We start from the raw sequence: 18718 nt of genomic DNA, 5'->3' as shown, positions 1-18718 counted from the left end.
AGTCCTATTTTACAGAAGAGGAAATGGAGGCTCAGGAGGGGCAAGTGATTATCCCATGGCTGCCCAGCAAGGAAGTAGCAGCTTCTCAGGTCTCTGAGACCAGTGCTTGCTGTTTCCTTGCACAGAAAGAACAGGAGGGATGGAGCAGAGCTCAGCGAGGGAACAAGTCTTTTGCAGGAGATACAGGGAGAGCCTGTCTCTGGAGGGACTTGCTCCCATACTAGAATTCACTTTCCCCCATCCCCAGCCCCAACAGCGGCGCTGTTCTGAAAAACTGCGGCCACCCGGGGGCCACATCTGCAGCAGTGGGATCGAACAGAGTGGGCATTCATTCACGGAAACATCAGTTCCCTGTACACAGCAAGCTCCACCTGATCGATCTAATGGGAACAATCTGAGCTCTTGAGTTCCTGGGGACCTCACCCTGAAGGGACAGCCTCTTCTTTCCTCGCTAATCCTTCCATTCCTGGTCCTGCAGATGAAAAGAGCCTTTGGGGCATGGAGACTTGAGGATGGTCTGCACCTATTTATTAGAAGAGATGGTGCCAGGGAGTGGGTGGATGTTGCTTGGTTTCTTGGATTTAAGCCATGGGGGGCTGTGCTGTGTGACCTTGGGCACATCCCTTCCCCCCTCTGGGCCTCAGTTTCCTCATCTGTCACATCCCCTTAAATCAGATGGACTCACTCTGATGGCATACTTATGGTCATACGTTTTTCCTCCAACAAACCTTATATAAGGGAAGCCTTCCTGTAGGTATGGGGCTTGATGCTGGGGATTCAGCAGAAGGAGAGTGGTCTAGGTGAGTCTCTGCTCTGAAAAAGCTCCCCTTCCCGTTCTGCAACGTTTTTTGGTCATGCTTCTCGTTCACGCCGACTTACCTTTTCAGAAAACGACCCCGCTTCCGTTGGAGAATGGAAATTGGCAAAGAAAGAGAGAAGGTCCAATTTGCGCCTTTGCTATTTTAAGGGAGGTTGAAATTATGAGCCAAAGTGGAGTGACGCGCTCACTGGAGTGACCTCCGTTCCCCCAAGACAGGAAAAGTCAGGTCCTCTGCTTGGGAAGTGGCTCGAGCTCTTCTTAGGCGTGGAGCATTATTACATAAATTCAGGCTCGCTCCTGAGCCTTAGTACCCTGAGTTGCCTGAAGGGGGGAATGGCACTGCCTGCGTGTGCAGCCCCGGCGCTCCGGCCGCCACTGCAACCGGAGCGTGGAGCGCCCGCCCGCACCACCTGTCCCCGCCGGCATTCCAGAGTAGAGGCCGAATTGGCAGCGAGCCGGCCCGGATCAGTCGCCGCCTCAGTCCGCGCGGGCCCTCCTAGGGGTGTGTCTCGCGGATTCAACTCCCAGCAGCTTCTGGACGAGCCCCTAAAGGCGTCTTCCTCCCTGGCGGGAGCCGTGCGCGCCCCACTCTTCGCGCTGCTGCCCCGAGGCCGCCGCAGGCGGATGCGCGACCTCAGGAGACGCTGGGACCTGGGATCCCTCTGCCGGGCCCTGCTCACTCGGGGCCTGGCCGCCCTGGGCCACTCGCTGAAGCACGTGCTCGGTGCGATCTTCTCCAAGATTTTCGGACCCCTAGCCAGGTACATTTTAGGCGAAAGCGGGACTCGCGCTCAAGGGCCCAGGCGTGCGGGGAGGGGTGGCAGCCCCAAGGGGGAAGGGAAGGGTGCAAAGTTCCAGCTGGCCCGTGGCGATGAGGCTCCGGGGCTCCGGAGGGGCGCGGCGCGCATTTGGCTACGCTGCGGCTCCCTCCCCGCGATTCCGTGGGCACCGGCAGCGCAGCTTGCAAGTCGGGTTGCCGGCGGACTCCTTCCCCCAGGGGAACTCCAAACGCCCGCCTCCCAGCTCACTCTAGCCGGCCTCTAAGGTGGGCAGCCTGGTGCAACCAAGAGCAAGGCTTCGGGGCGCATGGGGAAGGAGCCCGTTCCGGCAGGCGGGGAGGCAGCGGCATGCGCGCCAAGGGGACTGGGGGAAGAAGCTCCAGAGAGAGTCCGGTGAGCGAAGCGGGATGGGGATGGGAGCCATGGAGCTACCGAGAGTGGAGGGAGACGTGCAGGGGCTCGGACCGGGGCTGCGAGTTGAGGAGTGGGGAAACCAGGATCCCGCGGGTACGAAACCCCGCGAAACGGCCCCGGAGAGCTCCGGCGCGGGGAGAGGGCAGGCGGCCAGCGGGAAGGAGTTGGGGGGGAGGGGGGCGGTGTGCGGCAGAAGCCACAGCGCTGAGCCTGCCGGGAAGGAAGGAAGCGGGGAACGGCGCCGCCGCTGCCGCTGCAGCCGCGGTGGAGTCCTCGGACTGGAGGGGAAGGGGAAAGGGGGCGCAACGGCGGCGCCAGGGGGAGGGGGTTTGCGGGCGCACTGCGAGCGCGGGCAGAGCTGCGCGATTGACGTAACGAGCTTGGGTTTCCCCCAGCGTCGGGAACATGGATGAGAAATCCAACAAGCTGCTGCTGGCTTTGGTGATGCTCTTCCTATTTGCTGTGATCGTCCTTCAATACGTGTGCCCCGGCACAGAATGCCAGCTCCTCCGCCTGCAGGCGTTCAGCTCCCCGATGCCGGACCCATACCGCTCGGAGGATGAGAGCTCCGCCAGGTTCTTGCCCCATTACAATTTCAGCCGCAGCGACCTCCTGCGCAAGGTAGACTTCGACATCAAGGGTGATGACCTGATCGTGTTCCTGCACATCCAGAAGACCGGAGGCACCACTTTTGGCCGCCACCTGGTGCGCAACATCCAGCTGGAGCAGCCGTGCGAATGCCGCGTGGGTCAGAAGAAATGCACTTGCCACCGGCCGGGTAAGCGAGAGACCTGGCTCTTCTCCAGGTTCTCCACGGGCTGGAGCTGCGGGCTACACGCCGACTGGACCGAGCTTACGAGCTGCGTGCCGGCTGTGGTGGACGGCAAGCGCGACGCCAGGCTGAGACCGTCCAGGTGAGTGCGCGCCCGGCAGAGCGGGGTCCTGGAGCCCCAGAGCGGACTAGGGCCTTGGCAGGCGGAGCGCACCTCGGCGCCCCAGTGGTTGCGGGCGCCCTGGCGCACGCTTGCGGCGCGGTGGCGGCCGCCGGAAGCCTGTTGGCTCTGGCCCAGGACAGCTAGTCTGTCCGAAGGTTGGCTTGCTTGGTGGCTGGGAGCGCTTGCGAGGGAAGCGGCCTGGAGGCTACGAACGAGCGCCCTCCCCGCACCTCCCCCCTCCCGCCCCGCCAACATCTGGACAGGGTAGGCACGCAGACTCTGCTTTAGACTGCCAGAAAGAACCGAGCTCTGTCTGTAGCGTTCCTGAGTCCCTCCTCTCCTAGCTCATTTCTCTGCACCTCGGTTTCTAAACCTGAAGCCTCCTTTTCTTTCTTTCTCTCTCTCTCTCCCTCCCTCCCTCTCTCTCTTCCCCCCTCCCCCACTCCCGCACTTTCCCCCTTTTATTCACGCCTCAATTTGTCAGTTTCTGGCTGCTCACTCTTGCCTTCACCCTCTGTTTTCCTCTCACTTTGCGTCTCTTCTTTCTCTTTCACCATTACTGTTTTTTTCTCTTCCTGGCTGACTTTAGTTGCCTCTCTCCTCCTTCCTCTCCTTTGGCTCTGCTCTGCCCGGAGAGTGGGTGTCCCTCTGCCGCTGTTTGAGGACACCCGGAGAGAGCTTGTGGTACCTAGCTGGCGCCCCTCACTACTTGCTGCACGCCAGACATCCACGGCGTTTTGCTAGTACAAGGCGCACCCCGTGGGCCCAAGGACTTGGTCGGGACGCTTGCTCTGACCCCATGTGGGGTTCAGCCTGGAGAAACCGGTCGTGATTTACAAACCCTGAGCCCCAGCTCAGGGCGCCGCCAACCCGTTTGCTGGGAAAGCTGATTTATGAAGAGCCTGTAGCCACTTGCTTTGAAGCTAGGGCATTTTCCTCCATCCAGCTGCAATGCCCGGTTGCTGGAGGTCATGGAGTGCCATAAAGGTGGAGGCGGGGAGGGTGCGTTGGGGTGCAGTTGCTCCAGCTAGGGCTCCCACGCTTCCTAAAACAAATCTGGGCCGGCAGAAAGTCCAGGGACTGGACAAGGTGAGCCTAGTGGCCAGGGGGCCTCCGGACTGGGTCTCTGGGTCGGCAAGGACATGGCCATACTCTCTGCCTCCTTATGGCAGAGGCTTTTGGTGTTGAGGCTGCTGAAATGACTGCTCACCTGGACCCTCTCCCAACGGCCCCCGGCCCCCCACTCCCCCAACCTCCCAGCCAGTGCAGTTTCTTCTGTCCAGCTGCAGGCACACGGAGTCCTCAGACTTTCTGGTCACCGTTGAGATTCAGAGGAAACATCACCTTCTACTCATTTTCCCTTCCCTCAGTTCAGTGTCCTTTCTTGAGTGCGGGAATTCTGGCAGAATCTGTTGAACTTTCATTTCCTTTCCAGCGTTAACAGATTTCTTTTCTTTTCCATCCTAAGAGAACCTTGGCCTCAGAAAGTTTGCCACCTCCGTCCATTTTGAGAATTGTGTAAGTCATTGTCACCACAAAATTCTGGTGTTTAAGATCCCAAACAATTTGGCAATATTGAAAATAATCTCTCTTGCTGATGGAGCTTGTAGGTGTAGTGAGGGGTGGTGATATAAAAAGCTCTTTAAGGTAAAAATAAAATTTCACAGCAGTGACTGTGGCAGAGAAGTAAAACAGAGGTCTTGGCTACTATGGAAGCCATGGCCCTGTCTAGAGTTCCACAGGGCCCATGTGCTTTTGTAAATCCTTTTGGACATGTAGGTCAGGGTGTGACATGCTCTATAAACACACGTTATTAACGTGGTCTGGATTATGCCTCTGGCAGATTCCTTCAGAAGTTTTCCATAAGGTAGCCGGGACCTCTCAAGGGGAGAGTCCAATCTCTTGGATTGTCCCAAATTGAGTTAGAATTACTTGAAAAAAAAAAAAGAGATTTTCTTGGTCATAAAAAGGGTGATACCACAGTGCCATCTAGTCTAATCAAAGAAGAACCACTTTTTAAAGCGATTTATTGGATCTTACAAGATTTGGAAAAATAAAATTTGCTGGATAAACACATTGCTACCCCAAGGGCACCTTTTTATTTCATGATCCTACCCCATCTCCAGAAATCTTCATCTTGAAGAATTAGTGAGAGCCTGACGGTTCCAGAATTTCCCAGGATGTTAACAAATCCTGCTTGCAGGACCAGTTCTGTGAGTTCTGATACTCTATGAGTGAAAGGATGTATAAGTGTGAGAATGAGAGAGAGAGAGAGAGAGAGAGAGAGAGAGAGAGTGTGTGTGTGTGTGTGTGTGTGTGTTGAAATTTAGAAACAGACAGCTATCCTGGCAGTGATCATGAGGGTGAGGAGTTGGTCTCAGGAGATCAAAGAGTGTCCGCCAAGGGGAGTTTCTGTGTGGAGCAGACATCTATGCCAGCTGGAGGTCTCTGTGCTCTGCTGAACTGAGCTCAGTCTTTTTGGCCTGAGAGTTCTGACACCTGGGCCTTAGTTCCAGGTCATCCATGAACCAGCTGCGTGACCTTGCAGTACAGCCTGTTCAAGCCTGGTATGTGTGAAGAGCGCATTCCAGTTTCTAATGAACTTGCACATCTCTTATCTCTGGTATTTCTCTGTAAACTTGCACTATCTTTGGGAAGAGGTCAGAGTAGGCAAATATATCCCCATTTATCAGATGAGAATGAAGCCCAAAGCGGCTTCAAGGTCATTGAGCACTTTAGTGGCTTAGCAGGAATCGTGCTCCAGTTCTGTCTGACTTTATAGCCATTTGGCTCTGTGGACTGTGCCTTGATGAACGACGGTTTTTGGGAAAACACAGTGAGGTATTTCATGTCAGTAATTATCACAAAGTGAACACTCAACAAGTGTTAATGATATTGTTATCACCTGTATCATCACCATTTTTAGGAATTGTACACATGTGAGTTTGGATGAGAGATTGGACCAGGGTGGCCACAGGGAGAAGCGATTTCTAGCTCCTTGAGGCTTTATGCTCGCCAGGAACAGGTTTTTTGGCAAGGTTGCAGAGGGCCTTCTCATTGCCGCGTTGGAAATCACTACAGAGATAGAGAAGGATGGGAGGATGCTGGAGGCCTGGTGTGTAAGTGTCAGTAGGAGACCTCAGCAGCAACTGAGGGCCACCTTCAGACTCAGCCATCTATCTCCCGAGGTGGGGGGACTGAGAGGCCATTGAGGCTGCATGCCAAGACCCTGAATCCTGCTCCCAGTGCTACATTTTGAGATGCTTCCTGCTCCGCAGATGATAAAGTGCTTGGGTGATATATAACTGCTAAATAGAAACGACTGTGGCCCCATTGCCCAGAGAGCACAGAGAGTGCTTGGCTGGCGAAAAGGGCACGTTGTTCATTAAGAAGAGCATTTCTTTTGAAAAGCCGAGAAATTTCGTTTCATTCATCTGTCTGCCAATGTGTTTGTTAGGATCAGAGAAGGGTCCTGCTTGTTGTAGGATTTCTGACTATTTTTGAAAATGTATCAAAACATTGTTGCTAACCGGCTGTTAAAACTACCAAATTCTGCAGGCTTTTGTCAGGCCAAATTCCATCTGTTTGTAGCCAACTTTAGAGAACCACTTGGTCTGTGGGAGGAATTCAGTGCTGGGCGCAAACAGATTGCGCTAGCCTCATTCTTCTTCACCAGGTACTGAGCTGACTGGCACACGCGGGGTGGCGGGTGGCTGGGAGGAGGGGGAGGGCAGGTTCTATGTCTATACAAGTCTAAGAATCTGATCATCATATTCATGTTGCATCCTAGACTTTTAGCATCTCTCAATTTTCCAGCAGCCATATGGGAGAGTAATTAATTGTCATCTGAAATCCAGTAGGCTATCATAGACAAGAAAGGACTAAAAGACATTTATATGGAGAAAAACTTTCTCTTCCTTTTTTTTTGGTGTGTGTGTGTGTGTGTGTGTGTGTGTGTGTGTGTGTGTGTGTGTCATTCTTTCTTGAAAATTGTGGTCAAGGTTTTATTTTATTCCCATTTATTTTTCAAAGGTGGCTGTATTTTGAAAGAGCTATGACTTAGTAAGAACTCCATAGTGATGCGCTTGCTTTTCACGCTCCCATTCCTTTGCTTACTGGATTTTGCAGTGAAGCAGGCTGACATGACTGGCTCGTGGTACACGGTGCGGCAGCGAGTGAATGAATGGACTGGTACAGCCAGCAATGCTGTCCTTCTGGTCCATCAGGCTGTAGGCCACAGGGCTCCCCCAGGGTAGCTTCACTTACCAAGAATGCATTTCTTCAGCTCTCTTTGATAAGAGCTGCTATACCCTGCCACTATTTCACAGGAGAGGGAGAGACATTCACCGTAATACCTGTAGAATGTCAGCAGTGTTAATTAGCATCTCTGCATGGAGGGCAAACACGTTGTTGGAGTCCTGACAAAGCTCTAAGTTCTTAAGGTACTGTAATATAAAAGGTCATTCAGAAATAACATTTCTTCATAGTAATTTTAGATTAGTGTTCTATGGCAATAAGAACGTTAGAGCTTATCTTTTATAGATATCTGTCGTCAACTTAGGTAGTATGAAATGACATTAAAGAATACTCATGTCTTCCTTCAGTTATTCATTAAACAAAATTTTGTAAAACTGTTCATTATATTCCAAGGAAGATGTGTCATCCTTGCTCTCTCAGAGCTTGCAGTAGAACAGAATATTTTGGTATTTTAGATATTTAATAAAGAAGATGGATTTTTTTGAACATGATTTGAATATCAATGTCTTTAAAATGTCATACTTTACTAGAAAATATTTAACCATAGAGAAAAGTCCATGTGTTCATGTTGCACTTTGGGTCTAATCAGCAAAATTTGTGGAGTATGTATTATGACCTCTGCACAGTGCTAGAGCCAAGACAAAAGCCCAAACTGCCAGGGTTATCATCTTCAGCCTCCAGTCCATGAAGATTAGAGGGTCAAGTGCAGAAGTGTGTAGTGTAGACAAGTCAGCGGTTGGGAGGAACTTGTGATTTTGGGCACCCCCCTCTATAAAATGGCAGATTTAAATGAGATGTTTTCTATGTCTCCTTCCTTTCCAAAGTATGAGAAACAGGCCAGAAAAATTAGAAATCGTTTTGGAAATGTTTCTGGGAGTAGGTGGGCTGTATTTAGAAGAAAGGAGGTATTGTGGGTGGGCATGGCATCTTCCTGGAATCTTGAGGTTCAGCAGTTTCACTTAGCCAGGGCTGGCCAGAACCAAGAACGTTCATGCTTGGGGAATAGTTAGGGAGTTATGTGGGGTGAGGCCTCATTGTAGAGATTTTGAATGGCATTGAGGGGATTGAACCCCAGTGAGTATGAGAAGGTCTTAGAAGGAATGTAAAAAGCATAAAAGTAAATGAAGGCTGGAGTCTATTAAAAGTACCTTCCTGATTTCTAGTCTGGAGTGGAGGTGGTACCATTGACCAAAGGAGAGGTTGAGAAGGGGATCTATTTTGGGCTGGGAGGGCACTAAAGAGCTGTGAATGGTCTATGTTGCTTAGACTTCTAGTGGCCAGGGCTTGTGAAGAAGTGAGAACTGGGGCTTTGGGTCAGGTTACGGCTTAGTTGTATATGTGGGAGTCTGTGAACCCAGTTAATCTGAATTCATAGTTGGCATTATTATTATTTAAATGATGGCTGCCACTCACATGTGGCACTGGCAGCCAAGAAAAAAGGATGTTTTAATAGAGGAAAAGATGGACAGCTATGATTACATAAAAATGAGAAATGTTCACCTGTCAAAAAAATAGCCAATATGAAAAGGCATGAGTCAAACTGACTGAAATATGCACATAAAATAAAACAGACAAAAGGATGGCATCTTTCCTGTATAAAGAACTATGAATTGATTAGAAAAACAAAGGGTATGATCAGAAAATTTTAAATGTGGGAACCACAACTAGTTTACAGACACGGAAAAACCGTGTAGTCTCACTGGTACTAAAAAAATGAAAATTGAAATAATTAAATGTAGGAAAACCATTTTTCCTCTCAAATTAACCCTGATTAAAACAAAATAAAACAAAACAAAACACTCAACATACATCATCACCACCACCAAAGAAAATAAAGTAGTGGCCAGTGTGGGCAAGGCGAGTGGTAAATACTGTAATTTTCATATACTGTTCTTGGGAATGTAAATTCGAATGGTGTTTTTGGAAATAAATTAGATAATATAAACAGAGAACATTAAAAATATTTATTTCTTTGATCCATGATTTATTTCCTGGGGTTCTCCTGAAAAACATAATCCTGTCCATGTTTTTCATTCATTCACTCATTTATTTATTTATTCAATTATTCAACAAATATTTGTTGAATATCTCCTATCACAATGCCACATGCTGGGGGTCATTGTATGGGGAATCAGGCAGATGTGGCCCTTGCCTTCATGCAGTGGGAAAGGCAGACATTAAACAAGCAAATACTTACTTAAAATTGTGAGAAGTGCCACGGGGGAAAAATATAGGGTAATATAATGGTATACTAGGAGGCTAACTGGAGTTATTTATGAGTGCAATGAATTAAAAAAATCAGAACATCTACATAGGGGAGAATCGTTCTAGAAATCTTAGTACATCCACTTGAAAAGTTATTATTTAAATAATATTTAAAAAAATTTTTTTTAAAATCACCATTTAAATGTCCTTTTATAGAATATGGAAAATTGGTAGTGATTTAACGCTAAGGGAAAAAGAGACAGATAATTACGGACCCAGTATAGCTATTGGGTTGTTGGAAAAATTGTGACGTTATTTTTTCTATGTTTTTTGTTGCAAAAATGCGTCGTGACTTTTCTCAGAACCCAATACAACTATGTTGGAGAGAGAGAGAGAGAGAGAGAGAGAGAGAGAGAGAGAGAGAGAGAGAGAGAGAGATATGGATAAATGTACACATCATCATCTTTCCCCTCCCAAATCTAAACATAAAAGACACAGAATGGAAGAAAAATACCAGGATATTAATAGATTGATTAGTGATTTATTTTCTTATTCTATTTCTCTGAAGATTTTGGATTTCCTTTATGAGTACGCATTACTTGGATAATAAAAGTGAACATTGACAATTCTATTTATTTTTACTTTTTATACTTTATTTTGACATTCAATATTTTATATTAATTTCAGGTGTACAGCATAGTGGTTAGACATTTATGTAATTCAAGAAGTGATTCCAAAAAAAAAAAAAGAAAAAAGAAAAAAAAAAGAAGTGATTCCCCTGACTGGTCTAGTACCCACCTGGACATTGACAATTTAAAAAATTATGTTTCATTATGGCTGTGATCATTTATACTCATGTCTACTTTTTGGTTCCTGAAGACTATGGCTGGTTATTTCATTAGTCTCTTGATATCCTAGGAGTCCTTAATGAGGAAAGCAGCCTCAACTATATAAACTTTCAGACTGAAAGCAGCGGTGATAAGCCAGGCATTGGCTGCTGATTTTTCTGATAATTGGCTGTTATTATATTCCACAGAATCCATGGAATGCCTACAGCAGTATAGTATAGAGATAGTTGATTGGATTGCTATTGCCTCTTCTCTGTTTTAAAGTTAAATGGAACAGAAATTAACAGTGGTACACAGTTGAAAGTATAAGAAAGAAAGTATATTCTGCTCAGCCAGAGCTGCCCAACACAGCCTGGACTTGGAATCTTCATGACCCTCTTTCCAAGTGAGCTGATAGGAGAGCCAATGGTCTGGCTAGAAGATTGAAGTCTTGGGGATGGTGAAGGGCTATAGTTTTAAACATCCATAACAGAGCTTAGACCAGTTAGTAGTGCATGTGCTGCTCTCATCCAAGAAAAGAAGGGGACTCTGCTGGAGCAGCCGCTTCCTAGGGCACTTTTACTTCATAAGAGCATTGCTCTTGTTAACTATAAATCAAGTTGATGAGAACATTTAATTCCTTAACTGTTCTGGAGATCTGAAGGGCTACTATATACAGTGAGGTGCATAATCATTGTTGAAACTCCACTGGAACTGCATTCGAGGTACAAGTTATTTTGATAGTGTAAAGAACGTGCTTCACAGTTGAAAAGCTAATATCGCCATTATGTGACAAATAAAATGAGGTATGTAGTCACTGAGTTTATGAAAAAAAGGTGTGGATGGGAATAGTCCCTCTTCCATCAAAGCATAGTGAAGAATCCAATTAATGGTATAGGTCTTCTAATAAAATGTCATTGTAAGCTTAGAGAAGTATTTGTCTAAACTTTAATAAAATATTTATTGGCAAAAAAGCTTTTATAGTTTTACTAGGTATTGGACTTTGCAGATTATTCAGTTGGTTTATTGTATTCCATTTGTTATTTCTGCCATTTTGCCTCTAAGAACAGTGTTGAAGACTTTGACACATTTCAGAGCATAACACTAAATAAATCTGTCTTGCACATTCCACTGTGCTTTTTCTGGAGTATTATAAATATTCAAATATAGGCACACATGGAGATTCAAAATAAAATTCAATACACGTGAATTCTGCATAAGTTTCATATTTATAACTTAACAATAGTTTTGAACTTATTCTATGATATAAATGTATCAAATATGATCTCATGAGAATTACTAATAAATACATTTTTCTGATTAAACTGTGGGTTCTTTTTTAGTCTCAATTTAAGCTTCAATTCTGAGATATATTATAAGAGAATAATTTGCACTTCATTTACTCAGAATTGTCAAGAATCATGTTCTTCCCTGATGTAAATGTCTGTAAAAAAAAGACTTCTTATTCAGTTTGATTGCTTTTTAAATTTTACTAGCAGAGATGCCCTAGTGAGCCTAAGAGAATTGGTTTGTTTCTTGTGAAGAGTTTAGTCCTAATGAATCATTTCCATGCACTTTTCTGAAGGAATACAGAGCAACTGAAATGTGCAAAGCATTGATTTACATCAAATAGATTAGGTCTGTGTGTACCCATTCCTTGCATTAATTGACTTTCTCCAATAACTGTGCTAATAAAGACAAATCTTCATTATAATATTAGCTCCAATTCACTCATGGAGATCAGTGGACTTTTGCTAACTGTTTAGGGAAGAGTCAGTGGAACAGAGTGTTTAGAAATTGACTAGGGTGACCAGGTTGCAGCCAGGAAACCCACAGATACTTTGAAAAGGCACTTTGATCTTGGTAGCCAACTCCTCAGCTATTACAATGAATAGAAGTTGGCTACTTGAAAGAAATAGCTTATCACAATGGCTGAAAATACAAAATCTAGATATATGCTGTATACAAGAGACAAAGCTAAAACGTAAGGACACAGATGGGATCGGAATAGATATACTATGCAAATACTAAGCAGAAGGAAGCTGATGTAGCTAAATTGATATGAGACCAAATAGACTACAGAAAACCTTTATTGGGGATAAGCAGGATCACTGAACAATGATAAAAATTTCAATTCTTCACATAACAATTCTAAACTTGAATGCACTTAATGCCATAGTTTTTAAATACACGAAGCAAAAATGGATAGAGCTATAAGAAGAAATTATAAAATCTACTAACCCCATTCAGAAATTGATAGATGAAATGAACAAAAAAATGAGTCATGATACTGAAGATTTGAACAACACTGTTAACTAGCTCAATGTAATAGACCGGCACCCAATTAGAAGAGTACACATTCTTTCAAACACATGTGGAACATTTTTGAAAGCAGACCATATACTAAGCCATAAAGTTAGTCTGGAAAACTTACGTGAATAAATACCCTACAGTCCATACTATCTGACTATGCAGTGCTTCGTCATAGGATGTTGTGACCAGTGAGGCAGGAACAAAGGATCAGGCTCTATCTGAGTGCATGAGAAGGAGCGTTAGTGGTCTGTAATATTTGGAAGTATTGCCAATCTTGCACCGACCACATCAGGTTTCTTAACATGCAAGAGTGAAAAAGTTCAAGACTTAGGCAGAGAGAATTGCTGTAAAGTGATGGTTTGACCCAGGTAGCTTGGCCTAACTTTCCGTGAAGACCTATTAATGCTTAGGGGTAGCTACTAAGCCAGTCCCTATGCTAGGGGCATAACATGTATTTTTCTCGTTTAATCCCTAAAACAACTCTCTGAGGTGTTTAAAAAACCCATTTAAAGATGATAAAACAAGAGAATTGAACAAGGTATATAACCTGCTTAAGTCTACACAGCCAGTCAGTATTGGAACTGAGCTGGTATTTAAAACCAGTTGGGCCACATTTCCTGTCTGGTATGTTTTTTTTTAAAAGATTTTTATTGGGGAATTGGGGGGATGGAAACAGCGCTGGGGGATGGGGGGAAGGGGAACAGACAAGTTGCTGTCATTTTGTTCTTCAGTCTAGTTGTGGAGGACATTGCTTCACTGGCCCAAGTAGGCACCAGCATTGCGCTCTTCCCTGGTGAGGCAGATCAGTTGCCGGCTTCTGGGCGGCCGCTCACTGCGGCTGCTGGCCGCTCACGCTGGCTGCTGGCTACACACGGTAGCCCATGGCAACCCACTGCCACAGGGGCTGCAGCCTACGCCATCGCCAGCGACTCAGGGCAGCCCAGCTCCAGGCTGAGATGTTGTTCAGCATCTTAGCTGTAGAGGGCAGTGTCACTGGCCCTCATATGTGGGATCTGAACCGGGGCCCTCTGGCATCCCAAGCCAGTTCTTAACCATCGCGCCACACGGCCGGCCCATCTGGTATGTTTTTTTTTTTTTTAATTTTATTGGGGAACAGCCATGGTCATTGGTTACACATTGCTTTCATGCTACAATGGCATAGTTGACTCTTTTAAGGAGGGCGCAGCTCATAGTGGCCCATGTGGGGATCGAACCATCAACCTTGGTGTTTTTAGCACCATGCTCTAACCAACTGAGCTAACCGGTCACCCCATCTGGTATTGTTTGTTTGTTTTTGTTTGTTTGTTTGTTTTTTGTTTTTTGTTTTTGTTTTTTTAAAGTTTCAGAAAAGGAGTTTATTAGAAGAAAAAATACATATCAAAGAAGCAGAAGCGGGCCCCAACAGTAGAGAATGGCTCAAGGGCCATTATTAGTAAAGAAAGTACAATCCAAAGAGTTTGGAGCGGGCCGAGAGCAAAGGAAGCTCAAAAGGCCTTCACTGGCCAGGATGTGGAGTTTTTATCCCTTCTTTCTCTAGAGTGGGCTGTTCTTCTCTGGGCATGGGACCACTTGATTGACACCTATGATTGACAACAGGCTATTACCTTATCCCTTTAGACTGTGCATGTTTCTTCCCAGAATTCAGTCTGTTATGATATTAATAGACTTCCAGACATATGTATGATAGTATAATGATGGTACAATGAGGCCCAGGTGAAATGAAGGTCTTTCTGTCCTTTACTGCGCAGGTGTGAGTGACTGGTCTAATCCAGTCAGGTATTTTGTACCCATTTGTTTCCCCACAGGGGTAGATAATTACAATGAAAAGGACAAGTTTTGGGTGGAGAGGGGAGGTCTTTTGGACGGTCACATTCTGTGGGACATGCAAGAATGCAGAGACCCAATGCCTGCCTCTAACTGCCTGCCTTGTTTTTCAAACCTTGAGAGACGTGATCCCCATAAATCTCTATGGGAAGTTGAGGGACAGGAAGTCTTTTCTTCTGTATCTGCTTCCTGCTGGGCAGGGATGTAGAGCTGTCCCTGCCTACTTGGGGGATTCACGAAACTCTCACCCTATCTGATCTCAGATGAGAGGAAGGGGTCGCGAGATCTGCCTGGAAGACCATGTTGACTTCTTTTGTTGCGACTGGCAATCTTGCTGGGGTACCCTCTGTATCCCCAAGACCCCTAAGATGTCTTGAAGCTGGCAGGGAGCCTGGTATGGTTATTTATTTATTTAAAATATTTTATTGGGGAATTGAGGGAGGGGAACAGCACTGGGGAATCCGGGGACGGGGAACAGACAAGTTGCTGTTGTTTTGTTCTTCAGCCTAGTTGTGGAGGATGTTGCTTCAGTGGCCGAAGCCGACACCATCATCACGCTCTACCCAGGCGAGGCAGATCAGTCGCTGGCCTCTGGACGGCCGCTCACAGCGGCTGCCGGCTACACATGGTAGCTTATGGCAGCCCACTGCAGCAGGGGACTGCAGCCTACGCCATCGCCCCACAGCAGCCCCAGCTCCAGGTCGAGCTGTTGTTCAGCATCTTTGCTGTAGAGGGCAGTGTCACTGTCACTCATATGTGGGATCCGAACGGGGGCCCTCTGTCATCCCAAACCAGTTCTTAACGAACACGCTACTTGCCCGGCCTGAGCCTTTAGGCCCACTAAATTCTCAGATAAATCTTGTTTTAATGCCCACTAAATTCTCCGATAAATCTCCAAAAGCCTTTACCCTGTTTTTTGGCTGTGTCTATACAAGCTAAGTGGAATGGAGACCCGAAGTGACTACCTAAAAATACCAGGATCCAACATATTAACTGTTTTGTTTTTTTAAAGTACCTTTGAAAAAGTTTAATAAAACTCACTCTATAAAGGTGAATTTGGGCCGGCCAAGTGGCGCATTGGCTAGGAGTTGGCTTGGGACGCCAGCTCTGAGCAGCAGGGCCCTGGTTCGGATCCCACATGAGGGCCAGTGGCGCTGCGCCCTCTACAGCTAAGATGTTGAACAACAGCTCGACCTGGAGCTGGGCTGCCATGAGTCGTCGGCGACGGCGTAGGCTGCAGTGGGGTTGGCCGGCAGCTGGCGTGAGCTTTCGTGAGCTGCTGTGAGCCGCAGGGAGCGGCCGTCCAATAGCCGGCAAGCGACTGCCTCACCTGGGAAGAGCGCAATGATAATACCAACATGGGCCAGTGAAGCGACGTCCTCCACAACTAGACTGAAGAAGAAAAGGACAGCAACTTGTCTGTTCCTCTCTCCCGATTCCCCAATAAAATCTTTAAAAAAGAGAACAAAAAGGTGAATTGTGCAGTTCCCCTCCACCCCCATTAAATATTTAGATACCAAGATATTGCAAATGCTTTCAACACTGATTTACATAGAAGAATGATGTTTTAGGGGAAATAAAAAAGGAAAGGAGTTATGTTAAAGGAAAGATTTGGGTTTTTTTCCAGATAAGGAAAATGAAGACCTTTACTGTATTTTTTTTAATTATTTATTTTTTTTAGCTGAGCCATCCTGCTACCTGTTGGCAGCTCAGCGGCTGCTCAGCTCGGGCTGGACTCGAACCGCTGTTGCTCAGAGCTCAAACTCTTAAGCGAGCTCTTAACCAACTGAGCCACTCGGCCGGCCCTGACCTTTACTGTATTTTAATTTATGCCCCATGTGAACTTAAAATATGGTGCACATACTTCATAAGATTTGTCAGAGACCAAAGTATCTTACTTACTGGTTTTGGAATGTTGGCTCATTAGCAATGTCAATTTAACTGCTCTGATCAGGGCCTGTTTCTATAAATGACCGTTGCTTTTTTTTCTGCATTAGGTCTGTGTAGACCTTTGGAGGGTAGTGTGAATGAGTTCAGCCAGGACAGCTCATATAATCTTGTAGCATGAGGAGCCAGTGAAACAAAGATGTTTTCTCTTAAAACCAAGTGAGAGGGGTCTTAGAGAAAGTGAATCCTGCATCCTGCTGTTATCCCAGGGGCTTAGAATGAAGATAATAGAAGTTTATTTTATCACTGAAATGACCAAGTAGCAAATTCCCTTATGAGTGAATTCTCTCCTTTGGAAGAGGCAGCTTTAGAAAAGTGCCATTAATGAGAGCATGAACCTACCAGTCTGGCAGACATGAGTGTGGGAAGCAAAGAAAGTAGGTAGAAGGCGTGGAAGAATGGTAAAAACTCGCCCGATACAACCAGAGGCCAGTGTGACCTTGGGATGATGGCCACCTCAGCAGATGCCTCATGGCTGAGAGTTTGCTAAGTAGAAGATTAACTGCCACAACATGTTGAAGGTTGAAAAACTGTCTGAGTCTATTTGCCAGATACACTAGAGACAAAAATACTATTTTTGTGATTGGTTTTGCAGTATGTTGTAAGAGTGTAATAGGCCAACTCCAACTCATTAAAGCATGTTGAAATGAAGCATATTGGGGTGAATGATGCGTAGTAGGCTATTTATGAAAATTTACTTTAATAAAAATTTTAATGGACATGTAGAAATGATTTTATGCATAAACACCCTATAAGGTTAATGAAATATAATGTGAGACTATGTAGCTGAGACAAGGTATTTTAAAAATATTTGGAATTATTGGACAAATGGTCTGTGTGTAATTCTCCTTTTAGGTGAGAATCCATGCTTAGCATCTACACCCTCAATTTATTGTGACTTGGATGCAAAGCAAGAGAAAAAAGATATTGGTTTAACATTAGTATAACATTTTACAATTTTCTGGCAGCTTTTGTATTTATCACCATATGGATGTACATTAAATCTGCATCTCCCTCTCATATGTTTATGAAGTTATAATGATACACACATGCACACACAAAAAATAATTAAGCAAGTGATATGTGTTTGACAATGTTTGGTGACTTAATGTCAATTAGAGGGGGCTTTAAAAAAAAACCTTGCTTTTCTAATCCAATTGCTTCCGTGCTTTTAGGTTTATGCACTTAAGGACAGAATCCATTTAAAATGCCAGAATTTGCATACATGCTGCTTTGAGTGAGACTTCTATTTATTCCAGATGGCCTTGAAAAATTATTATTGAGGAGCTTAGAGATCTGGATGTCATGAGATCCATTAGGATGAGACCAAAATAACGCTTTTTGGTTTCCAGCAGTTCCTGTACAGGAGGGGGTAGACTTTTTTTTTTATTAGTTTCAGGTGTACAAAACAAAATAGTGATTAGACATTTATATACCTCACAAGATAATAACCCTAATAAGTCTATTACCCATCTGACACTGTAGTTATTAGAATATTATTGACTATATTCCCTATGCTGTACTATATATCCCCGTGACTATTTTTTTTAATTATAGTTGACATTCAATATTACTTTATATTAGATTCGGGTGTATAGCTTGTAAAAACTATGTATAGTGTCAGATGGGTACTAGACTTACAGGACGGGATAGGCTTTTGACATGGAGGGAGCTCAAGGTATGTGACTTAGGTAGACTGTTTAATGCAGCCAGATTATCCAGCTCATTTCAATGAGAGAATCCTGTGTTGCGGGCACTTCACATAACCCTATTGTAGGAAAGTGGCTCATCATTTTCCAGAGTTCAGCTGAATGTTGAGTTAAAGGCTGCATAGTGGATTTGTGTGCATGGAATTTAGCAGTTACCTTCTTTTCTGAACTTAACAGTTACAGTCTCTCCCCTTTCAAAAAATATAGTTAGGTTGGAATGAGCAAGATTGTGATGTTCCCAATTGAATGTCATGTTTGTTTTGCTTTTAAACCATGGTGATGTGATCATTATTCATCGTAAGAAGATTATGATTCCAGTATGAAGGGACTGGGTGTGGGAGTCTCAGGTTGTGACATTTGGCTGGGGATATCTTCTCTAGAGAATGTCACAGAAGTCAGGTGTCCGTGCTGACAGCAAACAAGACAGAGACCACAAAATTCTAGCTCTTCAGGTTTGCTTGGGTCTGACTCCAGGATGCAGCTCTTTCTGGTTAATGGAGGGGAGCTCTTGTATGCAGTGAAGCTAAGATGGAGAGATCCGAGTGCCAGAAAGCCCATGGTATGCACAGCTATATCATTTGGGTCTTGGATGTACCTTGGTGGTCTCTGAATTTAGCTTAGCACAAGAAACCTACGAGGAAGAAACCATATGTTCTCCTAGAACCTCAAGCAGGTAGAAATTGTCAAG

At 45.3% G+C, this 18718-nt stretch overlaps 1 protein-coding gene and 1 non-coding gene across 7 annotated transcripts in view; one reads left to right on the top strand and one right to left on the bottom strand.

Moving 5' to 3' along the window:
• Nucleotides 1-885: 885 nt before the first annotated feature.
• Nucleotides 886-18718, top strand: part of HS6ST2 (heparan sulfate 6-O-sulfotransferase 2) — a 369569-nt gene continuing 351736 nt past the window's right edge. For 4 of the 6 annotated variants that reach the window (XM_019627478.1, XM_019627476.1, XM_019627477.1 and 1 more), the window contains exons 1-2: nt 886-1581; nt 2409-2927. In XM_019627478.1, coding sequence (XP_019483023.1) covers nt 1154-1581; nt 2409-2927 — 947 coding nt within the window. In that variant the 5' untranslated portion in view covers nt 886-1153. The other 2 variants (XM_019627480.1, XM_019627479.1) reach the window with 2 other exon arrangements.
• TRNAF-AAA (transfer RNA phenylalanine (anticodon AAA)) lies at nt 13744-13817 on the bottom strand. Its single transcript has one exon. It is a non-coding gene; the product is annotated as a tRNA-Phe (tRNA).

This window comes from Hipposideros armiger, unplaced genomic scaffold (genome assembly GCF_001890085.2).
Source record: "Hipposideros armiger isolate ML-2016 unplaced genomic scaffold, ASM189008v1 scaffold_733, whole genome shotgun sequence".
Classification (NCBI taxonomy): Eukaryota; Metazoa; Chordata; class Mammalia; order Chiroptera; family Hipposideridae; genus Hipposideros; species Hipposideros armiger.
Note: the sequence above shows the minus strand (reverse complement) of the source record. Positions and strands in the feature narration are given on the sequence as shown.